This window comes from Poromitra crassiceps (genome assembly GCF_964638095.1).
Source record: "Poromitra crassiceps genome assembly, chromosome: 8".
Taxonomy (NCBI): domain Eukaryota; kingdom Metazoa; phylum Chordata; class Actinopteri; order Beryciformes; family Melamphaidae; genus Poromitra; species Poromitra crassiceps.
Window position 1 is genome coordinate 38,230,711 of NC_139629.1, and position 27,500 is coordinate 38,258,210.

The 27,500-nt window shown below is 47.9% G+C and overlaps 1 protein-coding gene across 1 annotated transcript in view; it reads right to left on the minus strand.

Moving 5' to 3' along the window:
* The window catches only part of agrn (agrin), a 359,236-nt gene that overhangs the window by 66,994 nt on the left and 264,742 nt on the right, over positions 1 to 27,500 (minus strand). The window contains exons 9-16 of the mRNA XM_083641207.1: positions 27,431 to 27,500; positions 16,705 to 16,847; positions 15,756 to 15,861; positions 11,475 to 11,594; positions 9,286 to 9,450; positions 7,022 to 7,165; positions 5,198 to 5,322; positions 4,183 to 4,288 (exon numbers count right to left, since the gene is read on the minus strand). Of these exons, the coding sequence (XP_083497333.1) occupies positions 4,183 to 4,288; positions 5,198 to 5,322; positions 7,022 to 7,165; positions 9,286 to 9,450; positions 11,475 to 11,594; positions 15,756 to 15,861; positions 16,705 to 16,847; positions 27,431 to 27,500 (979 nt within the window). The remainder of the gene's footprint in view (positions 1 to 4,182; positions 4,289 to 5,197; positions 5,323 to 7,021; positions 7,166 to 9,285; positions 9,451 to 11,474; positions 11,595 to 15,755; positions 15,862 to 16,704; positions 16,848 to 27,430) is intronic.

The following is a 27,500-nucleotide window of genomic DNA, read 5'->3' on the forward strand; positions in this document are numbered from 1 at the left end:
CGAGGACAAGAGAGGAGAGATGGAGGAGGAAAGAGAGCCCCGACTTAAGAAGGCTTTTGCACATCAAGTCGGTATTTTTCATCCGAAATTGTCGCACGTCTAAAAATAAATACGACCTCATGTCATTCAAGTTTTTGGAGCAGGTTCGATTTTCTGCGACTTTCGCATCATCAAAAGCCTTTTGTGAGCTGTTTCACCCGTGTGAGTCTGTGTTTGGGGGGAAAGCTCCAGTCTGAGCAGAGAGACGCGGTGCTCCCTCCACCTCACCGGCGGCTGCTCTCCGCGCGCTCTCCCTGGGGGAAGAGAGGTGCTGCAGTACCCGGTCACACCACAACACAGCCGGAGCCCCTGTCCCCCGACCTGCTATACCTTCTGCTTTCTCCAGTCCACATCATCGCTGCTGCCTGCCAGCCATGTTAAGTGGATACAGGAGAGGACGACTCCAGCATGTGCGCAAGGTTTATGTGCGTAACGATTTTTATCGGATGACAGATTTTAAAAACCCATACGAAAAAACGGTGCAAAGACCTTAACGCACAGGTGGAGGGCTGCCGGGGGGCCATATGCTGGCCCTCGCCGCCAATTTGTCCTAAACCTACAGGTGATGACACCATATGGGGGACGCGGGTCATTGCCAACGTTCCGGCCATCTTCCCCCATCGCCACAATCTGCTCCTTCATCCAGATCGCCCTCCCTGGAGTTTTGTACAGGAGCTCCTGCTGCTTTCTCAGGAGGATTGTTCTCAGATCTCTTGCTTCGTGTCTCGCTGAGACACGGGGCTGGAGGCGGTGAAGCGACTGCCTTGTGTGGAAGAGTCTGACTCCGTGACTGTCGCTCGCTGTGCCCTTTAGCTACCAGACTCCAGAGAGCACCGCATAACATCCAAGTTAGCCGCAAGTCTTCTGACAGAAGCGGAGGCCTGTGAAGGAGCTGCTTGCCATGTGTGTGTGTGTGTGCGTGTGCATGTGTGTGTGTGTGTGTGTGTGTGTGTGTGTGTGTGTGTGTGTGTGTGTGTGTGTGTGTGTGGGCAGCAGTGGTGCTACTCAGAGCGGAATCCAAGATGTCTTCACTGTTACGGTTTGATGTCAGAGAAGATCGATAGGCCTTCATTAAAGCCCCTGGCAAGGCAATTCTGTGAGTTTCTTCTAAATATGTAATTTGTGGTCTTGAATGCATATAAAAACTGTATAGAAAATATGAAAATTCAATTATACTCCATCTTTCAAAAAAGTAACTTGCATTTTTTTTGGGAAAAGTAGAGGTAAAGCAGGCGGGAGTTATCTCGGGAGATTGCTGGCATCAGCAATCTCCAACCAATCATACCACAGCAATCTCCATCCAATCCTGGAGAAGAAATGAAAAGATCCTGTGTGGCCGTGGGTGTGGGAGGGGCCGGGTCGGGCGGGCGCTGGGCTCGCACCCGATCCGATTGTTGTCAGCCATAGACTCAGTAGGTGTGGCATCAGCCCCATTCCTATCGCTGATAAAGCTGCTAGGAGGTCGGAATGGCTGTTATCAAGAATTAGAATTAAGCAACAAAAAGCGTTAAAATACGATTTACACGTGAAACGTAAACCTGGTAGGCATCTGCCTGGACTTCCATAGAGAGAGCAGTCTCTGGTAGGCATCTGCCTGGACTTCCGTAGAGAGAGCAGTCTCTGGTAGGCATCTGCCTGGACTTCCGTAGAGAGAGCAGTCTCTGGTAGGCATCTGCCTGGACTTCCGTAGAGAGAGCAGTCTCTGGTAGGCATCTGGACTTCAATAGAGAGAGCAGTCTCTGGTAGGCATCTGGACTTCAATAGAGAGAGCAGTCTCTGGTAGGCATCTGGACTTCCAAAGAGAGAGCAGTCTCTGGTAGGCATCTGGACTTCCAAAGAGAGAGCAGTCTCTGGTAGGCATCTGCCTGCCTTCTGCGCGCCGCAATGCTAGGTGAGGATTACACACAACCCACATCTCTATTGCCAGGCAACAGAGGCATGTGTAACTATGTGGGCTTCTCATTCGCTGCTAACCGACGGCTCTGACTTTGTGAGTAGCAGATGTTCAGAGCCTCATCAAAGCCACGTCAATCTCTTGCTGAGCAAACGTATGTTTATTTGATATGTAGGCCTACCTGCATCTCCCCGTCAGCACAGCCTAGGCCTCCTATGGGTACGTTTTGGCCAGTGAAGAAGGACGAACAGGACTCCATTTGTCTGCTGGAATAACATCCCAGCAGACATCTCCTGATCCGTGCCTGCTAAGCGGCGAGGTGAGCGAACATTTTTCCACCCGAAAATGTGAGGCACCTGGTGCTGGCTCGTGGCCAAAAGCGCACAGCTGGCAATCCGGTCTCGGCGGCCTGCTCGCCGGCGGTGTCTCCGTCACCCCCGTCGTGACGCAGGCTGGCTGTCGCCCACGCCAACTGGGCCGAACATGAAAGCCGCGGCCTTGGCACTCGTCCCAGCGCCGATTATGCCCGATCCGACCGGCGTCCATCGGCATCTGGACCGATGAGTGAGTGGTGTACCTTTCCTGTCGGTGTGCATGTTATGTCCCCTGTGACGCTGAGAGACTGCCGTGCCCCTGGCAGCTTCAAGCTGTGATGGGGGACAGGGTTGGGGGTTTGGATCCTGGCAGATGGAGAGCAGGGTTGGGGGTTTGGATCCTGGCAGATGGGGGGAGGTTTGGGGGTTTGGAGAGACAAAGCCAAATCCAGACAGAGGAAGGTGTCCCTACTATCTTGGGGGATTGCGAGGCTCTGACTCCAGTGTCTCTTTCTCTCTCTCTCTCTCTCTGTCTCTCTCTCTCTCTCTCCCTCTTTCTCCTCCACTGTCACGCAGGGTTTTGCTCACGCTCATGCTGGCACCTGCCTGTGTGCTCATCGGAAAAAGCTGGATGTAGAGAGGTGCAGGAATGAGTCCTGAAGTAGACTTCCGGGTTCTTCAGTGGAAAAGTCTATGGGATTTAACATGGGGGTTTCGCTTAAATGCATAAAATAAGGTCTGTGGTTAACAAAAGTTTATGGGAACGCGAATTTGGGTTCAGCATGATACTCTTCACAAACGTGAATAACTTTTATGACTTTTGGAACGTAAATGCGTTTTTTTAAAACCCGATTTTTTTAGAAAACCCTTCAAAAAGCATAAAAGTTATTCACGTTTGTGAAGAGTATCATGCTGAACCCAAATTTGCATGCTCATAACCACAGACTTTATTTTATGCATTTAAGCGAAATCCCCATTCTAAAACCCCATAGACTTTTCCACTGACGAACCAAATGGCGGCGATTTCTGGATAAAGCCTACAAAAAGACGTCATCCCTGTGGTTCTATTTCCTATTTAGGCACGCTGTGGCCACGGATCTTGAGAAAGTGGCATATTATAAATAATGAAAATCTTTAAAAAAAGAGAGAAAGAGAAAAAAAGAGCTTGATCTCGCTCCTCCTGGTAAACCATCTGGTCACGTGAATTCTGTTTCTGTGTTTCTGTCTGGCCTCCAGCCCTGGGCGGGCATTTTCAGAAATTACAGAGTTCACTAGTCAATCAGGGACCTGCATCGTAGCTGACATTGTAACCGGCCAATCAGGAATGCCGCTGGCAAAACAGTAATGGCTGCCTCCATAACTCTCCAGCTCGAGCAGTAATGTCAACATTCGTCGAGTTTAAAACAGCCATAAGTGCAGTTATTGCAGAAATAGACTCAAGCAACAACAAGTAAACAAGAACAGGAGTATGCAACAGCGGAGTTTCTCGACGGAAAATAAGTTATTTCGCCGTTCTTCCGAGTGGATTTGGATTCGACTGGATCCGATGCTGATTAGATGAAGGACTGGATACTTAGTTCCACCCACTGAAATGAGTCCAGACGGATCCATGAAACCAAACAGAATGTGAGTTCATGGATCCGGATGGTTTTTACCAGGCTATCAGAATGCGTCTTTTGAAATAAAATGCTGGATACCGTTATCATGGTAAGTCCCCGAAGACATTCAAGCTCAACTTGATTTCCATGTGCAGCGCCTTCGCTTCCAGAGAGACGGAGACAGACGAAGATAGAGACAGAGAGATGGATAGAAGGAAAAACAAGAGGAAGGGGGGCGGGGGGATCATTTGAATTACTGCTGATCTTTTTGGTGGGGGTCCCGGTGACGCTCGGCGCGTGACGTATGAGGGCTCACCTGTGACGTATGAGGCCTCACCTGTGCACTGGCCTAGGTGCTGCACCGTGACGTCCTTGTCCTGCCTGCAGGCGATGGTTCTCAGCTGGCACTGGTCAGCGTAGGTCACCCCATCCGAGCCACACACCTGCCCCCCGGAGAGGGAGAGGACACACGTTAGCTCCCTGAAGGCTGATATCACACCTAACCTCTCTGCTGCATCAAACTTGTGCACGTGACTGATTTCCTCCCCACCACATTTTGAAACGCCTTTTTTATTATCCAAGTTTTTCCAGATTTCCCCGCCTCCCATTTTCCTCCCCAGTTGTACTTGGCCAATTCCCCCTGTTGTCCCGGTCATTGCTCCATCCCCTCTGCCGATCTGGGGAGCACATGCTTTCTCCGATACATGTGCAGTCACCAGCCGCTTCTTTTCACCTGACAGCGAGGGGTTTCACCGGCAGGAAGTAGCGCGTGGGAGGATCACACTATTCCCCCAGTTCCCCTCCCACACCAAACAGGCACCCATGACCAACCACAGGAGGCGCTAGTGCAGGACCTTAATTCGACTTCCCACCCACAGACATTGCCAATTGTGCCTGTATGGATGTCCAACCATGCCGGCGATAACACGGGGGCTCGAACCTGTACCCCTCATGTTGGTAGGCAGGGAATCTACCGCTGCACTACCCGGATGCCCCAAAGCCACTGATTTCCTCCAGTAAGTGCAAAGCGGGTGTTGGACCCACCTTGGTCTTGTTAGTCGGGTCACAGTCGGGCGAGGGGCACTCACCTTGGTCTTGTTTGTCGGGTCACAGTCGGGCGAGGGGCACTCACCTTGGTCTTGTTTGTCGGGTCACAGTCGGGCGAGGGGCACTCACCTTGGTCTTGTTTGACGGGTCACAGTCGGGCGAGAGGCACTCACCTTGGTCTTGTTTGTCGGGTCACAGTCGGGCGAGAGGCACTCACCTTGGTCTTGTTTGACGGGTCACAGTCGGGCGAGGGGCACTCACCTTGGTCTTGTTTGACGGGTCACAGTCGGGCGAGGGGCACTCACCTTGGTCTTGTTTGACGGGTCACAGTCGGGCGAGGGGCACTCGCAGTGGGCTTGGCCGTTGACCTCGATGCAAGACGCTCCAAAGCTGCACTCTAACTCATCACATGAGGTCGGGGCCTCGGGACCTGCGGAAGAAACCAGTTCCTTTGTTAAAGCAAATACAGATTCTATACTGCCCCCTTGGTGCATTCGGGGGAACCACAGTCTTCACAATAAAAACACTTTTGCTTTAGATACAGTACTGCTTTTCCAACAACTGTCATCATCATGTGTTTTATGCCTGAACTCACTGCAGCAGAGAGCAGAGAACTGTGCAGCAACAAGCACCCTCTGCGCTCACACATGTTGGTGGTCACAGATTTCGGTGACACTGTATTTGTTGACCCATCAGACTCTGTGAGGGTTAGGCTTAACCTGCCCTGATATCTTTACCGTAAACCCTAACCTGGGAAGCAACCGAAGCAACCTGAAAACACTGCAGGTCACAGAATCTGATGGCTAACTAAATAACACTGTCTGTCTGCCTGTGTGGCTGTGCATCTTTTGCACAGATACCTCTCCCCGCCTCTCCAAGAGGAGTGTTTGAAGCCTTGAAGCTGGCACAGGGGGCCACCCCCAGGCGGGTGTTCCAGCTTGACGGAAGGCTTAGAGAGCCCTCTTTCATGTGCTGCCACCCCCTCCCCCTGGCCCTCCTGTGCCCCCCCCCCCCCCCCCCCCCCCGCCAGCCCTCCTGTGCCCCCCCCCGGCCATCATGTGCCCCCCCCCTCCCTGCTGTGATGGGACTCCGGGCTTCATTAAGCACTTGACTCCCAGTCGATACCTTAATGAAGGAGCAGCAGGCCGTCGCAGTGGGAGATCACCTTCCCTTCAGCTGGAGCTGCAGCTTTGTGCATGTGCAATCACTGTGTGTGTGTGAGTGTGTGTGTGTGTGTGTGTGTGTGTGTGTGTTTATTACTCATTTAACCAAAATCAATAGTCCTTCCACTTTTGGGCCATGGCAGTGTTGTAGTCGTGTCCGAGTCCAACTTGACTCGAATCTGAGTCGTGGAAAACATTTTCAGGACTCGTGACTTGACTTGGACTTGAGCAATGATGACTCGGACTTGGACTCGGAAGTTGGAGATGAGGACTCAGATTAGTTAATTGATAAATACCCCCCCCCCCCAATATTTTTGCATAAGATATTGACAGCCACGCTAATACTGACATAGTGACATTATAAAATTTTGCAAAGGGCATGCAGGCAGGTGTGTTCTACCTACAGTACATGTGGATTCACGCTCATGTTCAGTAACTCCAGCCTCCCACTCAGGTAATGGGTGCAAAAATAAAAAATAAAAACAGGGGAAAACATAACATGCTTCCATACTGTTACGTAATACAAGTCTCCATAAGCCCTGACTGTAAAAAAATAAAATAAAATAAATAATTATATATATACCGGTATGTATGTTTATCGAGACTGTGAGTCAACTGCCTTCACAAAGTGCTGTGTTTGTATTGTAATACCTAAAACGAAAAGTTAAAAACAAAATAAAATAAAAACTAATGAAAAATACAAAACTATAATAACTCTGGTGTGAGACGAGCATGTGTGGGAGAAAGAGAGAGAAGTGTGCGTGTTTGTGTGTGCGTGCGTGTGTGTATGGGTGTGCATGCACTCAAGTGTGTGTGTGTGTGTGTGTGTGTGTGTGTGTGTGTGTGTGTGCGTGCACTGTGCATGCGTGTGTGTGTGTGTGTGTGTATGTGTGTGTGCATGCGCTCACGTGTATGTGTGCATGCGTGTGTGTGTGTGTGTGTGTGTGTGTGTGTGTGTGCTGGTACCTTTGTCACAGCCGCTCATGCCCATCTTGCTGCCATCTGGACACACGTTGCACTTCATGCCCTTCACCCCCGTCTTACAGGAGCACAGGCCAGACATCTGCTCACAGTCGTCCCGCACAGAGCCCACCGCATCGCAGTTACACGCTGCAGCCAGGAGGGGGGGGGAGGGGGGGGCGAGAGAGGGTAAGGGGTGGTGAGTCGGATACTGAAACAACAGAATAACTTGCTTTCCAGGTGATACGTGCCCGAGTTAACATCGGGCACTCAATGCCCGCCAGCGTTGGAAAAAAAAAGGTTGCCAGCCATCGCCAGCGTCTTTGATCCTTTTCACTAATCTTTCAAGAGGCACAGAAGTAAATATTCAAAAGAAAGAAGAGAGCCTCTACTACTTTCATAGGGGGGGGGACATTTTATTGTAGCTTCATCTGTTCTTTAGTTATTGACACTTGAATGTAGGTAGTGTTCATCGAAAATGTCCGTCTGTCCCAAAAATTATTTTTTTATAAATGATAAGTCATGTGGGCTTTTCTCTTGGCCTGGGGCTAACGGAGCTGTTAGCCCAGAGAGGAGAAGTGACTTGGCTACGTTTGCCGGCAGGCTGTCCTGCTGTCATGGTGTCGTGTTATCAGCGCCTCGGCTGGGTTCAAGCTGCAGTCATGTGACAGAGCAGCAAGCCAGGAGCTTTTTCTGACGGAGATTGTTGCTTTCCTCTGCTTCCTGGTTTTGGCAGAGCATCACCATCGAAAAAAGTTTGAGTTTTGATATTAAAGTCAGAATTCTCAGATTAAAGTCAGAATTCTACGGGGGAAAAGAAGCATACTATGTGACATCACTGACGATGTCACTGATGATATTATCGACGGTGTACCGGAATTTGAATGTCTCGGGTCCCTTGATTTGTGTGACATCAAAGTAGGGTCACGAGCCAAACCCTGGGTTATTTTGTAGGCTTTCTTAGACTCTAAGGTTTAGAGTACCAGTGAAATATTTTAGCCCAGAATCCCATCAGTGAAGGGCAGAAGCAAAAGGCATGTGACAGAGTGCTGTTGACTGAACATGGTGGGAGGAGCGCGGTCGCCATGTTGCATAATTACAGCACTACAAATGGGGGCCGCGACCCCGCCACCCACTTCAATACTAACACACGAGGCTCTGCTTATTCCAGGCAGCTTTCTGACAGCAATGTGGGACAGAATAATAACTGCTTCAGTCCTGTCAAAAACAAACTGTCATCAAATAGCCTACTGACAGTAAATAGAGCTTGTTTGCTTTTCACTGTCTACACTGGCTTTCACATGGTTTCTTTTTAAGATTATTTGTTTGGCATTTTGCTTTTATTTTGATAGGCCAGTAGGCAGACAGGGGAGAGAGAGAGAGAGTGAGAGAGAGAGAGAGAGAGAGAGAGAGAGAGAGAGAGAGAGAGAGAGAGAGAGAGAGGGGGGACTACATGCAGCAATGGACCACAGGTCAGATTCAAACCCGGGTCGGCCGCATGGATGACTAAAGCCTGGATTATGCTTGACGCTTTGGCCGGCCGCACGGAAATGAGAGACACGGAATCCTGACGAGGAAACGTGTGGAGCTTTTATACTCTGTGTGGGTTTCTGCTCGCGGAATTGAGCGTGAGTCTTGAAAACTCCACTTTGTCCGCCCAGCCGCGTCCGCGTCCGAGTAGTTACAGAATTCGGGGTGTGCACGGCCAGGCGAAAACCGTCCGCACGGAGCCTTGCGGAGGGGCGTGTCTGCTGATTTGATGTCACGTATCTGGTATCATATGAGACTAGAAGACCTGAGGAAGGTCTTCCATGGTACATGATAGCTTATCAGGGAGGTGGCTAAATAACTTTCCAAAGTTAGACAAAATTTCGGCCAGGGAAGATCTGCTTTCTCTCACCTCAAGATATCGGAATGAAAATGGGTTCTATGGATACCCACGAGTCTCGCCTTTTTCAACAAGGCAGCATACGTTGACAGAACATCACTGATGGAGTTTTGACAGACCTGACAGATTTCTTATTTGATTTTATATTTTAGGAAGGGGGTGGAGGGGAAGGCATTTGCTGATATCCCAGAAAATCTCCCTTTTCCACAGTCTGATGTTGGCAGGTATGACATCACAGTCTGATGTTGGCAGGTATGACATCACATTCTGATGTTGGCAGGTATGACATCACAGCCTGGTTGGCAGGTATGACATCACAGCCAGATGTTGGCAGGTGTGTGAGTACAGCTGATGTTTGAAAGGTAAGAGAGGGGTTTCTTACGTGTGCAGCCGCTCATGTTGTCCGTCACGATGCCGCGGAAGTTCCAGAAGCCCGGCTCACAGCGGTCACACTTCTGCCCGCCCACGCCGGGCTTACAGGAGCACTGCCCCGAGGCGGGGTCACACGTCCCCTTATAGGAGCCATATGAATTACACTGACAGGTACCTGAAGGGGGGGAGGGGGGAGGAGCCATATGAATTACACTGACAGGTACCTGAAGGGGGGGAGGGGGGATGAGCCATATGAATTACACTGACAGGTACCTGAAGGCATCAGAAGAGTTTTGAATAGAGAGCCAAAGTCATGCCTGCTTCTGGTCGGGGGCCCTACCAGCCTCGGAAAAAATATGAAACGTGGTGAACGGCAAGAGGCAATATATTGTTTTGATCCCGTTTGGACTGTGCCATGAGGTACACATATCAATTTAAAAGATCACTTTGCAAGTCAAGAACATCACAATTTGTGGTAAAACTGCTGCACTACAAGTTCTACATCAGAGAGACGACACACAACCAGTCGCATAAGTGACATCTCTGCTGTTGGTGTGACGTATATTGTGTGAGACGAGAGATGTAGTTGATTGAGCAGTTTCATACAAAACTAAATGTTATGTTTCAGTTTCATGACAAACTGCGACTTTCTTGACATGCAAAGGTAGCTTTTAAATTGAGGGAAAATCACATGTCTACTTCATGGCACATTTCAAACAGGATCAAAAAATGATTGTCTCTCGTCGTTCACCACATTCATATTTTTCCAACGCTGGTTCATGTGCTGAAGCGGGAAGTGGGCGTGACTTTGGCACTCTATAAAAGTGTTGGAGATGCTGTATGTAAATATACCTGCCAATTAAACTGACTTTTATTCTGATTCTGTGTGCAGAGCTTTACTCTGTGAAGTCATAGTAAATAAACAGTTGCATATCATCAAAACAACCACCAATTATATTTTCAGAAAACCATCAAGTTATACTTTCTCTATAGTCATGCATACTCTCCACTCTTTACATGTAAACACAAGGGCTGGTCAAAATATCAACTATATCCATATGGTGATATGAGACTAGATATGCTCTCAGATTTTGGATATGGTAATATGGCTTTAAGTGTTGTCTTTTCCTGGTTTTAAAGATGCATTACAGTAAAGTGATGTCATTTTCTGAAGTTACCAGACTGTTCTAGCTGTTCTATTATTTGCCTTTACTCAGTAATTCAATTTACATGACTGATGATTAGTTATCAAAAATCTCAATGTGTCAATATTTTGTGAACACCCCAATAGTCATCCCTACAATATTGTTGCAATATCGATATTGAGATATTTGTTAAAAAATATCATGATATTTGATTTTGTCCATATTGCCCAGCCCGACACACTCCATTCTTCCAACAAAAAAGCTGCCTAAACTGAGCTGAGGTGTTTCTGAATATATTTACTGTATGTCTTACCTCTACATTTTCTCTATCCATACTCCTTCTATACTTCTCTATCCATACGTCTCCTATATGAGCTATACAGTGTGTGCAGAATATTCCCTCCCCCCCTTGTCAGCATGCTGTCATCAGTAAGACCGTCAGATACAGAGATCTTTCTGTAGATGTGCCACAACATTATCATAATTATTCCTCAGGATTATGATGAAACATAAGCAGCCCGTCGTGCTGTAAACGCCGTCAAGGACAATAAGCCCATATGCTGAAAATACATCATATTATTTTCTCTCTTTTTATTTGCATAGCCGGCTCAGGTTGTGCCTATGGATTAATTAATCATTATGGGGGGGGGGGACAGCTTTTGACATGGAAAATAGAAAATGTGGGTTTTTACACCTGTTTTTAAGACTACTGAGGAAGTTAATCAACCGACCAAACTCACTGCATTAGCTGTCATTGTGCTTGCAGACGTGCTGTCTTTCAACATTGCATTACAACGATTATAATGAATGCTGTTGTCTTTTTGGCTGTACACAGTACACTACACTGGACTTTGTGTCTGCTAGCTTGGCTTTCCTCTTCCTCTGTATAAGCGGTGGAAGTTAAATCTTGCCCTTGTGCTGGTAAAACATTTGAAAATAGCGCAATAGTCATTGTCGATTCATCGGTGAATATGTTCGACCGATTCAATTCTTAATGGCGATTGATCGATGGACAATGAATCATGAGCATCCGTAGTTGTGCCGCTTCACTTACTGGGGCACCCGGCCAGGCCGACGCCCAGCGCCGCCGTCTCGTTGTCGGTGCAGCAGCCGTACACGGACAGGCTGCAGTGCTGCGGCGCCGTTAGCCCGGGCAGAGGGGTGGCTGCAATCACTGATGGAGAGAGAGAGAGAGAGGGAGGGGGAGAGAGAGGGAGAGAGGAGAGAGAGAGGGGAGAGAGGGGAGAGAGAGGAGAGAGAGAGAGAGGGAGAGAGAGGGAGGGGGAGAGAGGGGAGAGAGGAGAGAGAGGGAGAGAGGGGAGAGAGAGAGGGAGAGAGAGGGAGGGGGAGAGAGAGGGAGAGAGGAGAGAGAGAGGGAGAGAGGGGAGAGAGAGAGGGAGAGAGAGGGAGGGGGAGAGAGAGGGTTGGAGAAAGAGAGAGAGGGAGAGAGAGAAAGAGAGGGGAGATAGAGAGGGTTGGAGAAAGAGAGGGAGAGAGAGGTGGAGAGAGAGAAAGAGAGGGGGAGAGGAAGAGGGTTGGAGAAAGAGAGAGAGCAGAGAGGGAGACAGAGAGGGAGAGAGAGGTGGAGAGAGAGGGAGAGAGAGAGGGGAGAGAGAAAGAGAGAGAGCAGAGAGGGAGACAGAGAGGGAGAGAGAAAGAGAGAGAGAGAGCAGAGAGGGAGACAGAGAGTGAGAGAGAGTGTGAGAGAGCAGAGAGGGAGACAGAGAGGGAGAGGGAGAAAGAGAGGGAGAGAGAGAGAAAGAGAGGGAGAGAGAGAGGGTTGGAGAAAGAGAGAGAGCAGAGAGGGAGACAGAGAGGGAGAGAGATGGAGAGAGAGGGAGAGAGGGAGAGAGAGGGGGGTGGAGAAAGAGGGAGAGAGAGAAGCATTTTGAGTGATTCCGTGAGGGGTGGGAAAAAGGGAATGAAACCACACAATCTGTGAGACAACTTTCCTCCAACAATGAGCTTGTGTGGAGGTTCAGAGGTGGAGAGGCTGCCTGCCTGCCAGTCGCCTCCAAGATAACAATTCTATTTGCTGTCTGTCTCTCCCACAATGACTCAAAATCAGCCAGGAAAACGATGCCATTACCTCCAGTGAACACAAACAATGGCGTCACCAGCAGCGAATGTGCGGCGGCTGACATTTAGCACCTATGAGGAGGCATGTTCTGTTCATTTGTTCTTGTCTAATAGTACGGAATTGTGCTGGTGCCCTACGACCTCTGGGAAGGAAACAACAAGAGAAGAAGACAGAACGCCGACTGCATAATGTGAAGGCGTGCGCCAAGCCGGTTCTGCCTGCGCCGCGCGCTACGTGCCGACTAGCTCGCTTTGTCCACGGGTGCGCCTGTCTCCAAATTAGCATGACATCTCTGAATAGGGAAGTATATTCAACACAATACAAAAAAAACATTTTCCTCACAAATTTGGCACATCTCCAGGAAGTGGAAGAAAATAAATAATACAAAGGGGGGGGGGGGGGGGGGGTTGTTTAGTGGCCGAGGCAAACCGATATTGTCGTTCAAAACGCTCTCCCAGCTGTCAAAACTGCCAGTGGCAGAAACCGGAAATCTCTGCCTTTTTTCTCTCTCTATTCTCTCTCTCCATCTCTTTCTGAGATGTTGCTGGTGTGGAGTTGGTCTCTATTCTCTCTCTCATCTCTTCATGAGATGTTGCTGGTGTGGAGTTAGTCTCTATTCTCTCTCTCTCATCTCTTTCTGAGACGTTGCTGGTGTGGAGTTGGTCTCTATTCTCTCTCTCCATCTCGTTGCTGGTGTGAAGTTAGTCTCTATTCTCTCTCTCCATCTCGTTGCTGGTGTGGAGTTTGCAGGCGGTGGATAAGCGGTGGATACAGGGGCCATAAATCACAGTGCTGCTGGTGTGGATATGAGGCGCAGCAGCCTAATGTTGATGACTGGGCTCAGAGACATGGTCCATTTCACCTCCCATCCAGCTCTCTGTACTCAGCCTATTAGGACACGGAGAGGCTTTCATTTCCACATGTTCTTCTCCCCGTCAAGGCTTTTTCCTCTTCAGTGGTCATTGTGCGGTACTGCGGCTCTCTCTGACGTACAATATTACCCTCATATCTTCAAGGCCCGCTGCGGCGGTTTCTCTGCCGCGGTTGTTCATACTCCAGAGGAGGACTGTGTGTTTGTGGGGTAAAAAAAACTGTGCTTCTCGGAGCTCCTCGCTCGCTGACCCAGATTTCAGATTGCAGACGGCTGTAAAAGACAGCTTTGAAATTCAAACTTGTCACAGGTGCATATAGCAGACAACATACAAAACAGCTTCTCAAATAGGGAACCCGCTCGGAAAACGAGGCTGCTTCCTCTGCGTGTTCTGGGGGCGGCGGCGTGTTTACTTCAGTTTTAAGGAGCTGAGGTCAAATGAAGTTTTCCCTTTCAGAGCTAATGTAAGGAGGGCAATGAAATTCCCAAAGATCTGAGGTTTTTTTCCGCCCACCAGCCAATAGGAGAGGAGAGCCCAGAACTGTCGTACCCATAGAGGATTCTTCAAAAAAGGATTGATTATCCATGGATGGTGGAGAAGCGTGACAGTCAGTGCCCAAGGAGGCCAGCTTAGGAAGGAGGCAGAATCGGTGGGGATGCAAGAGTGAACGCGCGTCACCCTCTCCTTCTCTCTCTCCATCCCCTCTCTCTTTGGGAAACCGTGGGGAGGCACCTCACCCTCTCCTTAAAGGGGAATTCAGTTTTTTTTTACAACCTGGACCTTATTTCCAGCTTTAAGTTCGGTTTGATATCAGTTTGAAACGATAATATGTTTTGAGCTGCGACCTGGAAACAAGGAATATTGGGCATGCGTTATGCGGCTATTTACGTCCTGTAAATACCTTATCTTCTGACACACAGCGGCTCAGGCCTAGCTAGTGCACCGAGGTAAATAGATCGTTCATTTTCTCATTGTCTCTATGATATAATAAGGATATGAGCCGCTGCGTGTCAGGAGATAAGCTATTTACAGGACGTAAATACACGCATAACGCATGCCCCGTATTCCTGGTTTCCAGGTCGCAGCTCAAAGCATATTATGGTTTCAGTGCACGGATATCAAACCAAACTCATCAGGGTGAATTAAAAATCATAATTAAAGCTGGAAATAAGGTCCAGGTTGTAAAAAACCATAATTCTCCTTTATCTCTCTCCATCCCCTCTGTGTGTGGGAAGCTGGAGGAGGCGCGTCACCCTCTGCTTAACTCTTTCCATCCTCTCTCTCTCTGGGTTATATTGTAATTATGTTTCTCTTCATGTCTTGTGAATTCGTATGTGATGTCTTGTTTTTAACTTCTGGACTGCGCTGATCTTCCCGTCTGCATAAATATTTGACCTTCGGGTACCAATAAAGAAACCTTGAACCTTGGAAGCTGCAGTGAGGCACATCACCCTCTCCTTCAAGCTGCTTGCAGGGTTCTGCGCAGCGTGGGTTTGGAGCCTTGCCCGCCGACTAGCGGCGACAGTGAGACTGGACATACTCGAACGTAACTCGCCGCGTTGGCTGCAGTACATCTCCGAAACACTATTTGGCTTGTGGTGCACTCATGTCCATTACATGATGCTATTGTTGTGTTTACCAAGAACTTGCAATCATGTCGGTGCGGGGAAAATGTCCCCCCATGCACTAAGGCTTTGCTAGATGAGGGACAAGCACTATTAAATGAGGAAATGGCGTTTCTTGAGTGGCACTCCCTGTACTGTTTTGTATTGTATTGTGTATGTGAACGATCGCTAAGAACAGCGCATACGTGCGCGGCCCAAGGCAACAGCCAATCACAGCTCTCGTGCTGGTCACGTCCCATCCGCGTCGACGCCCCTGATTAACATTTTCAAAGAGCTGCGCAGTCCCCTCCGCCGAGCTGCGCCGATAGGCCGGCCAGCTGCGGCGCACCCCTCGGCGCAGTCGGCGCTGGCGATTTCACGTAAGCATAAATTCTCTCCATCCCCTCTCTCTGCAGGAAGCCGGGGGGAGGCGCGTCACCCTCTCCTTAACTCTCCATCCCTCCACCACCTCTTTGTTAAACAGAGCCGTGAAGATGGACAGCAGCTAGCCTGTGCCGCTCCTCTGGCCAGACTAACACCATTAATTTACATACAAAGACAGGAGAATGGACAGGCTGGGCCGGGAGCGTTTGGGCAGGGGAATTGAACCAGCATCCATGGGCCCTTGAGAAAGAGTCAGCCGTCAGTGGAGACGCTCGTTGCCCTTCCATCAATGGATGAAATGCGTGGAGTAATGGGATTGGGATGCGAATGACAATGTCTCCCACAGCAAGCGCTGGCCTGAACACTGGTGTACCTCATGTGACTCATGTACCCACCTGGGCACGGGCCCTGATTCTGGACCAGCAGGTACTCCTGTTTCTCACAACGCGCCTTCTTCAGCTCACACTCATTGCTGTAGGTTTGTCCGTCTGAGCCACACACCTAGGAATCAATCACATCAAGAAAATATTGGAGGTTAAAAATATGTTCAATACAGTTTACATGATGTGTTCATTAACTGTCAACGAATGCGTTTACAGTACAAACCTGAATTAAACATACATACTATTAACAAAGATGAGTTCATGTTAAATGCACATGAACAACTTCAAATAATGTTGCTTAACTAATGTGTTTACTAACATGAATAAATATTGCTTAACTGTGTTTACCAACATGAATTAATGTTGCTTAACTAATGTGTTTACTAACATGAATTAATATTGCTTAACTGTGTTTACCAACATTAATTAATGTTGCTTAACTAATGTGTTTACTATCATGAATTAATGTTGCTTAACTAATGTGTTTACTAACACGAATTAATGTTGCTTAACTAATGTGTTTACTAACATGAATTAATGTTGCTTAACTAATGTGTTTACTAACATGAATTAATGTTGCTTAACTAATGTGTTTACTAACATGAATTAATGTTGCTTATCTAATGTGTTTACTAACATGAATTAATGTTGCTTAACTAATGTGTTTACTAACATGAATTAATGTTGCTTAACTAATGTGTTTACTAACATGAATTAATGTTGCTTAACTAATGTGTTTACTAACATGAATTAAGCATGAACGGTGACATTAACAAAGATTACTTGAATTTAAGTTTATTTAAAAATGTAGTGAGAAGCCAATTTCTTTTGGAAAAAATCTTTTGGCGTTCCTGACCTTTGAAAGGTGAAATCTCTCCAGCTCCCAGTACAAATGAAATGGCGTATTCAAGAAAGGGGCAGAGGAATGTAAACAGGTGCAGTATGGTAAACAGGTGCGTACCGAGTTGAGAGGCACGTTGTGGCAGCTGAAGTCACAGACGCAGCGGTCGTCCTCGGTGTCCTCGTCCCATGAGCCTCCAAACACTCGACAGCGGTCCTGCTCACAGCTCTCCACCCCGGAGCCTGAGCCGCCTGAGCCACAGTCTGCACAACAACAACACAACAACAACAACAACAACAACAACGTCAGTCACTGAACACACAAGCAGCAGCCCTTTTACCAGTGCATCTGCTTAGAAGTACATCTTTCATGAAGTTAAAGGGACAGCTCACCCTAAAATGCAGAATACATATTTTAATTTAATCTGTAGTGCTATTTATCCATCTACATCGTTTTGTGTTAGTTGACTGGGTTTTGGAGATATCGGCTGTAGGGATTTCTGCCTTCGCTCCAATACTGGATGGCACTCGGCTTGTGGTGCTCAAAGCACCAGAAATCCCAGAAATCATAACCCAGTTACTCAAGATACTGTAATCCACAGACCTTGTTGTGAACAGTTTCATGTAGGAACTATTTTATTTTTTCGACCGAACTACACCCGCTAGCTGCGACTGTAGCTAGTTCCTACATGGGACTAGCAGCAGCTAGAGCAGCAGCTAGCTAGCTGAAGAAGGCCGTTATTGCCGTTATTGACCACCAGGCCATTATTGAAAATAAGAATTTGTTCTTAATTAACTTGCCTGATTAAATAAAGGTTGATGATGATGATGAAGAAAAGAAAATAGATCCTAGATGAAACTGCTCATAACAAGGTCTGTAGATTATCTTGAATAACCGGCCAAACCAGGTCATGATTTCTGTTTCTGACACTGCTGTGGAGTTATTCAAATACATTTTTTTGGAAGGCAGACAACTCTAAGGCCGATATCTCCAAAACCCAGGCAACTAACACAAAGCAATCTGGATGGATAAACAGCACTAGAGATGAGATGAAAAATGTGTATTTAGTAATTCGTATTTAGGATGAGCTGTCTGGTTAAGGTGTCGTCTCTGTGGAAGTTTAGATATTAGACATTCTGTTTAGACATTCAGATCCTCACAGAGTTTGGGCTAATTGAAATATCAGTCATACTGGCAGCAGGGAGAGTGAAGCAAAGGCACTGCTGGAAGTACAAGATAATGACCAACCATAGCGAGGACCAGAGATTGACTCAATTAATTAGACGCAACATCTCTGCACCACCAGGGGGCATCCTTTTCATTTCAATTAAACTGTAGGAAAAAGGGGAGGGAAATAATGAACTGCGTCTTCCCCAGTGCGTGGGGTGGCAATCGGTGGAAAGGCCCATTCCACGGGTGCTTCCTGATATGTGAATGCCACTAAATGCAGAGCGCTCTGTAAATTCCATTCCAATTATCTCCCGAGACTTTGGGGAAAGTAGTTCCGGCGACGCTTTATCGGCGACCCTGGAACGTTTCAAAGTGATTTGATGGAAATGAGCTAACCTGGTGAAAATAGCTCCATGTGGAGAGGGCAAACCCAGACCTATAATCATGTGACAGGGACTGGGGTTTTTGGGTAACAAGTAGGCCAAGGTCATTTTTCTTTTTTTACCGATTCTGAAAGTGCAGATTGTATCTTTCAAATGATGTTTCATACATTGAAATCTGAAAATGGTTGAAGAAGATATGATCTTATTTGAATGTCCATACTCATAATCCTATTATAAAAGGGAGCATGTGGGCAATCTCTGTTCTCTGTTTAAATTTTTGTGCCGGCCACAGCTACAGCTGTGCTGTTTTACGTGCGATCGGGCTGAAACTTTCAGGGGGTGTAAAGAGCACCCGTGCGGGTGACCTGACGGAGCCGGATCTGAGGGAGAGAGAGAGGGAGAGATTGCGCGCGTGCCAATAGGGCAGGTGAGGCGACGCAGCAGCCGAGCTGCATAGCGTGGAAGATGCCTTGCTAAGAGAAAATCACCCTGAGAGTTGGTGAACAAGCTTGGTTTGCCCTGAACAAGCTTATTTTGCAAACAAAATTGAAACATGATGCTCTGATGAAGGCACATGCCGAAACGCGTTAGCCCTCAATAAAAAAAGAAAAATGGAAATCTGAAGTCTTGCATCTTAATTTTTGGAGTGCTGCTACCTTCACTCTTGTAGTGATTTTTTTGATACTAATTCCAGTAGCTGAGCACCCACAGCCAAGGAGGTAATCTGAGGAAGCGCACCTGCTCTACATCTCAACAAAATTGAAACTCCGTTCCACACTCAGCCTGCCAGATGCTGAGAAACTCGTCCATGCCTTTGTCTCCTCAAGGCTGGACTAGGACTACTGCAACACACTTCTCATCGGGATTCCTAGCAACAACCTTCAGAAGCTCCAATACATCCAGAACCGCGCCGCTAGGATCCTGATAAGAGAGTGAAAATATGAACATATCACTCCCATCCTACTCACTACACTGGCTCCCTGTCTCCTTCAGGATTTAATTCAAAACTTCTCTGCTAACACATCAGTGCATCCCTGGAAATCCCCCCCACCCCTCCCCCATCTCAAGGACCTTCTCACCCCACAAACCTCCACCCGCAACCTGAGATCCACAAATACCTACCTTCTCCATCCCCCCAGGACTAAGCTCCGCACTATGGGAGGTCGGGCATTCTGCGCGGCTGCACCCTGCCTGTGGAATACTCTACCCGACCACCTGAGGGCACCACAGACGGTGTGCGTTTAAAAGGGGACTAACATGTTTTTTTTCCAATGTTTTCGAAAGCCTTCCTCACTCCAGGTATCTTATTTCTAGGTTTGTGTGTCTGTTTGACGGCTGCATCAGGGCCCCCACTGGGAGGATTAGAGAGGCGTGGCAGGAGGAACTTGGTGTTGATCTATCTGAAATTATATGGGACAGGAACACTAGTCCAACTCTGCTCAATTAATAGCAGACACCAGCTGATCCAATTTAAAGTTGCTCACCGTCTTGATTATTCCAAGCATAGGTTGCACAAGATCTTCCCTTCTATCTCACCACTATGTGATAGGTGTTGGGTGTCGGAGGGCACACTGTCCCATGCTTTTTGATTTTGCCCTGGATTCTGGGCCAACATATTTGATTGGTACTCTAAGGCCTCTCTGCTCCTCCCTTCGGCTGTGCAGCAGTCTCTGACACAGGGGACGACTGTCACCAAGAAACTCATTCTGAAGGAATGGAAGTCCCCCTCTCCACCTTCTTTTCAGCTGTGGTTGCCGGCCATGGCCTCAGTTATACGGATGGAGAGACTCCGGTTCCTGAGGACCAACTCACTTGAAAGATTTTCAAATATCTGGGACCTGTTTCTGTCCTTCCTTGATGAGGCTCGAGGGCGACAGGTAACTTGCCCGGGTGGTTTTTCATAAACCCCCTGCGTGGGATCCTATGTACAACATCTCTTGCAAGCACATAAGCACCTCACGCGGCTGGTAGCACCACGTTGTAATATGATATATATGTACGCCATTTCTTACTTTTTTAGTAAAGTATTTAGTAGGGGTGTCACGATACACTCAGTTCACGATACGATACGTATCACGATACTGGGTTCACGATAACGATACGATACGATACGATTTTAACAATATTTTTTTAAACTTGAATAATGACAATATATGACTGGAAAAGTAGTATTTTATTTGAAATGCACAAATACAAAACATGCTGTTGTGGGAAATTGTTATTACAATAACAACTAGAAAAAACATGAGATTGAAGATAAGGCTTATCTTGAAATAGAATGAGTTACACCGTCACTTAGATTTACTTTGAACTAAAAGGTTTCTCAGCAGTATAAATTCTCATTATGCATCTTCAGTTTTTCTTCAAACTCAAACAACAAGACTTTTCTTAATCTATTTTTTATGCATCTTCAGTTTTTCGTGTCAAGTAAACAGTTTTGCCAGAAACTCAATTGAATGGTTTCTCTCCTGTATAACTTCTCATGTGTCTCTTCAGAGACTTGTTCAACTGAACTACTTTCCACACATTGAACTTCAACAAACAAAGACGTTTCTTAGTCTATTTTTTGAAAAAAAAAAAATTTTTTTTTTTTTGCGATATGAGATTTCATCTCAACGATACATATCGTGACGTTTTACTATCGCGAAATTTCGTGGGACGATATATTGTGACACCCCTAGTATTTAGTGATCCTAAAACTGTTGTTTGTTATATTGAGTGTGTGTTCTTCAACATCTAAACTTCCGTATTGAAAAAAGTGACAAACACATCCCCCCACAAAAACACATACCCATTTCACAGTTGCCTACTGTACTTGTTAGCCCTTTAACCAGACTGTATTACTACTGTGAAGGATTTGTGCTTTCACAAAACTGTTCTTGTTGCTGATTTGTTGCTGTTGTGTGAAAAGAAGTCACACTTTAGGATACGGCCATGAATCCAATGTGTGGAAGGGAGACACAACGGGGAAGAGGAAAAAAACGGACTAATCTAGACGGATTGTTTGGAGTTTCATTGAACACAAACAATATGGGGGGCTGCTGCAGAGTTCAGGCGAAGAGAGGGGGAGGATCCTGCGTTTGAAGCCTCCTGAGGGAGAGCAGGTGTGAGGGGGAGGGAGAGAGAGAGACAGGGAGAGAGGGAGAGAGGGGAGGGGGGGGAGGGAGGGAGAGGGAGGGAGAGAGAGAGGGAGGGAGCGAGAGGGAGGGAGGGAGGGAGAGACAGGGAGGGAGGGAGGGCTGGTACCCTGGAGGCTGGCAGAAAAGTTCATTTCAAACAATGTGTTATTCAGAAAGAGATCATCCTGCCTGACTAAGAGCTTGTGGCTCAGCTGTTCAAACAAAACAACAACAAAATGCAGGGAGTCAAGCGGAGCTGCAATGATTAGTCAATCAATCGATTAGTCGATCGACAGAAAATTAATCGGCAACTATTTTTATAACCGATTAATCGTTTAGGCAAATTTTTAAGATGAAAATACTAAAATTGTCTCGTTCCAGCTTCTCAAATGTTTTTTTCTGGTTTCTTTAGTCTTCTATGAGAGTAAACTGAGTGTCTTTCGACTGTGGACAGTTGGTCAGGACGAAATAAGACATTTGTGGGCTTTGGGGCAAAAGCAATTGACATTTTTCACCATTTTGTGACATTTTATAGACCAAACTTCTAATCGGATAGTCGAGAAGATAATCGACAGATTGATCGATAGTGAAAATAACCGTTAGTCAAGGTGTGTTTTCCGCCTGGCTGCCGCCTCTCAGGCTCGTTGAGCTCAGCCTCATCCGTATTGATGGAGCTCCGTTAAACAAGCCCTGCCGGGCCTAACGGGCCCTAATGGGGAAATCAATGGTGGAGTGGTGGAAGTGCCACTTAGCATAACCCATCTCCTTAAGCCGATCATGGGCCAGGTCACAGTGTGCTGGGGGGGGGGGGGGGGGGGGGACGGGGCCTCAGCTCGCTGATATGGGTCATCACCAATGAGCTTTGACAGCTTGGAGCGCTCGATAAAGTGGAAGGGCATTCACTTCATTAAGACTACGGACAACCCATGTGTGGCCCACCCCCACCCCCACCACCACCCCCACCCCCACCACCACCATCCTCACCCCCACCCTCACCCCCACAACCACCCCCACCCTCACCCCCACCCCTACCACCACCCTCACCCCCACCACCACCACCCCGCCCACACACAAACATCACAGCTCGTTAAGGAACCGTTCTGTCTCCGTCTGACCCTCTGACCCTCCTCCTCTGGCTCCAATTTGATTTTCTCCATCGCTTATCGACGGTGAAGCGATGTACGAGTACCACGCGACATTCTCTGCTCGGGCAAATGGCGTTCAGTTGCCAGCGGCGTTCTTACACGTGTCCCGTTTTCACTCACTTTGAGCATGTAGAAAGGCGCTATATGCTGTAAATGCAAATCAATTATTAATGAGTTATCTGAAATAATGGATTGCCATCACAGTCAAACTGTCATAATAGTAATCCAATGGAACGTTCCAAAATGTGATGAAATATGTGAGGACAGGGCTTCAGTCATATGTAGTGGAATAGGTTTGTGTGGCCGCGTGCCGCCTGGCCGAGGCAAATACATCATCATCATGAGATCAGATATTAAAATACATCATCATCACGAGATCAGATATTAAAATACATCATCACGAGATCAGATATTAAAATACATCCTCATCATGAGATCAGATATTAGAAATGGAATAAATAAAAGAGGAGGAGGAAGGCGAGTGCTAATTAGCTGTTGCTCTTTGATGTGCCGCCTATGAACCTTTCAATTAGCACATCTCCAGCTAAGATGGCTGCATCAGCTATTCTGTCTGCACCGCCAGGCAGCTCCTTTTTTCACTCAATCATGTAGGAGCCCTCCAGTCTGTTTAGCCAAGAGAGCTCCATTAAGAAGACAGAATCAGAGGGAAGAGATGAACGGCGTCCGAGAACCGATGGAGAAAAAAGCGATTCGGAGCCGTTTGACAAGGGGAAATAATGGAAGGAGCAACGGAGGAGAGATGCTGTTGTCTAAAGAATGAGATGTGTCCCGGAGAGAAGAGGAGAGATGCTGTTGTCTAAAGAATGAGATGTGTCCCGGAGAGAAGAGGAGAGATGCTGTTGTCTAAAGAATGAGATGTGTCCCGGAGAGAAGAGGAGAGATGCTGTTGTCTAAAGAATGAGATGTGTCTCAAAGAGGAGATAATGGAGGAGACAGTGCAATGTGCTGAGGTGCAGCCAGCTGGGAAAGATGGCAGCTTCACATTGTCCAAATCACTGGTCCTGGATCAGTCAATAACATCCTGATCCACTAATAAATACCATTGGACATCCGTCGCCCACTACAGACCCCCCCCCCCCCCCCCTTATGGCAGCACATGTCACAGCGAGGAGCCAAAGTCACAGTGGGCTTTTCGAGGGCTGGGAAAGATGTGGTGGAGGGACTGTGTTCTGTTTGTTTTGGGTCCATCATCAGCACCACCGGATGGGCCCGCTCGTCACGCACACGACAGCACGCAAGTCAGTCCAAATCAGATCCCCGCCAGAGAGAGGAGGAGGGAACATCATGCCTGACGGAGGGGGTGGGGGGGGTTCACAAGAACAACTTGAATTTGAGTGAATGTGGCCTGGAATGTGATGATGAAGAAGGTGTGGGAACCCGAGAAGAAGAGGACGGAGTGTCATGGCCGCCGGCAGAGGGATACAAGGGGCGTGATGAATCTGCAGAGAAGGAAAAGACCCACCGTTCTTGGTTTGATGAGCTCCCCCCCCCTCCCTCCCTCCCTCCCTCCCTCCCTCCCTCCCTCTCTCTCTCTCTCTCTCTCTCTCTCCCTCCCTCTCTCTCTCTCTCTCTATCTCTCGATGCTTTCTCGATTCCGATCTGAATGGGGAATGGAGTTACCGGACTCATAATCCTGTTTATTAAATATGTGTATTCAATTAAAAAGGGGCCACAGCCCCCCCCCCCCCTCGGTGATGCACTGCTCTCAGTCGCTGCTCTGTCAGTGTCGGAGAGAGAAGAGATGGGGACTGAGACTGGGCCTACCCGAGTGTGAAATTAAACAGGTGATAAATTCCCCCGTACGGCCGACAGTGGGAACACTGTCATTTTTCATTACAGCTAAATAAAAGGCGGGAGAAAACAACTTCCATTTTTATGCTGGGGTGCCCCGCCCCCTGCCCCGCCCCCGCCCCCCGGCAAGACTAATGAGTATGGTTTTTAAGTCAGGCCTACACAAAGGAATAAATCACTCGCTCAGCTCCTCTCTGGGCTTATCTTCCTATGAGCTATGGAGTGGGGGACTGTAGGCTGGGCTGATGTAGAGCTTGGCTTCCGTCTGTGATCGAGGCAGGAAGTAATGTGCTTGCTCTTATATCTGCTGACAGATTTGCTGTATTACACAATATAAACTACAACTTATGCCAAAAGCCCCGGGATCAAAACATCATATCCTACCATCCATCCGTTAAGGCACAGGGGAGATCTATCAAGACACAAAGAGAAGTCCTGTGCAGCCACAGCCAGATACTGAAGGGTCAGTGTGTGTGTGGGGTCAGTGTGTGTGTGTGTGTGTGTGTGTGTGTGTGTGTGTGTGTGTGTGGGGGGGGGGGGTGTGTGGGGGTCCGGTTTGTGTGTGTGTGTGTGGGGGGGGGGGGGGGGAGGAGACAGGACGAGCGCTCGCCCCTACAGTGACATGTATCGATCACATCGTCTCTCCGCCCCCTATCTGTTAACGCGTGCCGCTCCATTGTTGGTAGGCAACAGTTTGTGATGGAGAAAAGTGCAAAATGGAGAGACATGAGGGGGAGGGAGCAGCGGGGAGGGGAGAGGAGGCTTCTATTGTGTAAGCTTGATGGCTTTCTCTGAACCAAAAGGAGCAAGGGATGAGGAAAAACTGTGTTTGTTAGGCGAGCGAGAGAGACAGAGTGAGAGAGAAAGAGAGAGGGAGGGAGAGAGAGAGGGAGAGAGAGGGAGAGAGAGGGGGAGAGGAGAGAGAGGAAGAGAGAGAGGGGGAGGGAGAGGAGAGAGAGAGAGAGAGAGGGGGAGAGAGAGGAGAGAGAGAGAGAGAGAGGGGGAGGGAGAGGAGAGAGAGAGAGAGAAGGAGAGAGAGAGGAGAGATCAAAATAGAAAAACGAAGCCATCAGGCAGCACAAGCAAAGCGGTGGCCATGGGGAGGTAGAGCAGTGCTGCCAGACAGTGAACAGACAACAGGGAGTGCGCGTCGTGTCGTGTGTGGATGAGTGTTCCTTTCTGCAGGCGTACACTTTCACTATTCTTCACGCTCCACATACAAAAAAGGTCACTCGTCTCAGTCAATGAAATGATGTTAAATCGTCCACGAGAGGCTTCGGCGGTGCAGCTCAGCTCGCAGGCCCAGGGCCAAAACGCTAGACAACGGTGGAGAGAGACAGGGAGAAAAAAAATGAGTGAAACACCGCTGGCTAGCAATCAAAATGGGAGCGGAGTCTTCTCTTCCATCTCCCCCCTTGTTCGCTCTCCCCGACCATCCCTCCTGCTGGCAGCTGTAATCTGCTCGCCTGAGCACCTCGTCAGAGGATGACTGCGGTCGACGTGACGAACCCCAGCCAGCCGCCGCCATCTGCATGACCACCGGAGGCCGGGGAGAGGGGGAAGCGTTTGTCGGAGTTGATCGAGGCGCGGTTTGCATGCGTAATTACATGGACTAGTGCAGTGCCCGTTCCCCCATGCACCACCCCGTGGGCGCTCGCACTCCCCCCCCCCCCCCCCCCCTGTCAAAACTGTTTTTTATTTTCGAAAATGTCAATGTAAAAAAAATTAAAAATGTAAAAAAAAAAAAAAAAAAATTTTTTTTTTTTTTTTTTTTTACATTTTTTTATTTATTTTCGAAATTCGAATTAAATTCGAATTTGGCCAGCGAATTTCGAATAGTGTTTTTGCTAGAAATGCCCATCCCTAATACAGACAGTCCTGGAATAAGTCCAAATTGCATGAAATGCGGCACCGCACTCAATCGGAGTCCGAGCAGCGCACTCCCCAAGTTTGAAGTCAATCGGACAAATGTCTCTCGAGATAAAGTGCTTTTTGTGTTGCCAGTAGGTGGCGCTAGGTCATATTGCAAGAAATTCAGCGCTGCACTACTTTGAGTTCCCAGGAGCACACTCCCCAAGTTTGAAGTCAATCGGATGAACGGTTCTCAAGATAAACCACTTTTTGTGTTGCCAGTAGGTGGCGCTCTGCCGAATTGCACAAAATTCGGCACTGTTCTATGTCAGGTTCCCAGCAGTGCACTCCCCAAGTTTGAAGTCGATCAGATGAATGGCTATCGAGATAAACTGCTGTTTGTGTTGCCAGTAGGTGGTGCTATGTTAAATTGCACGGAATTCAGCTCCCTGCACTCCGTTGAGTCCCCCTCAGTGTACTCCCGAAGTTTGAAGTTGATCCAACCAACGGTTCTCGAGATACGCTTAGGACAGAGAGACAGAGAGACAGAGAGACAGAGAGACAGAGAGACAGAGAGAGCCCTTCCACAGTGGGCCATAGTGCAAGCTCACGACAGACTTGATGACACATGAATATTAATGCTGCTTATTCAGCTTACAAATACATGTTCTCCTACTATTCTCTACTCCTTTCATGCTGCCCTCTCTCTGCTGCATTGTAAGAACAGAAAGTACTTATTTACATCGTGGTCCCTGATACATACTGTAGGTCTCTTTTATTCCAAATAGAAAACAAGAGCAAACTTTTAAGACCACGGTGCAAATTCTCTCTACGCCCCCCCACCCATATCCCCCTAGCCACTAACCATATATACCAGGCCTTGAATCCCGACTCTCTACCACCTTCCTATCCCTAGCTATGACACTTTAACCACTAAACTCACTAAATGTCCTGACTGACTGACTGACTGAGCGACTGAGTGACTGTCTCTCTGTCTGTCTGTCTGTCTGTCTGTCTGACTGACTGTTCCATCTTATGACCGCGGTGGGGCCGCTGGCCCAGCCACATGGTAAAAAGGAGTAGAATCAGTGGCGCTTGCATAACTGACATCGCTCGCACATTCAAAAGCATAATTTGATCAGAGTATTTCATAAAATGTACAGTTGACCTGCACTTAATCACGCGACACTCAAGGTTCAACTCGAGGCCTATTTGAGCCTGTGTAAAACTGGCTTTCAGAAACAGCCATTATGATCATTCACAGCCCACTGAATAGTGTGCGGCAGGTCAATTGGCAAAGATAATTACACCATTTCAATGGCCGATTGGTTAACATAATTACACCATTTCAAAGTCCATTTCCTACCCTCGTCGCAGCCTCCGTGCTTGGCCACCTCAATGTTCTTCTTGAAGGTGCAGGAGGTGTGGCGCAGCAT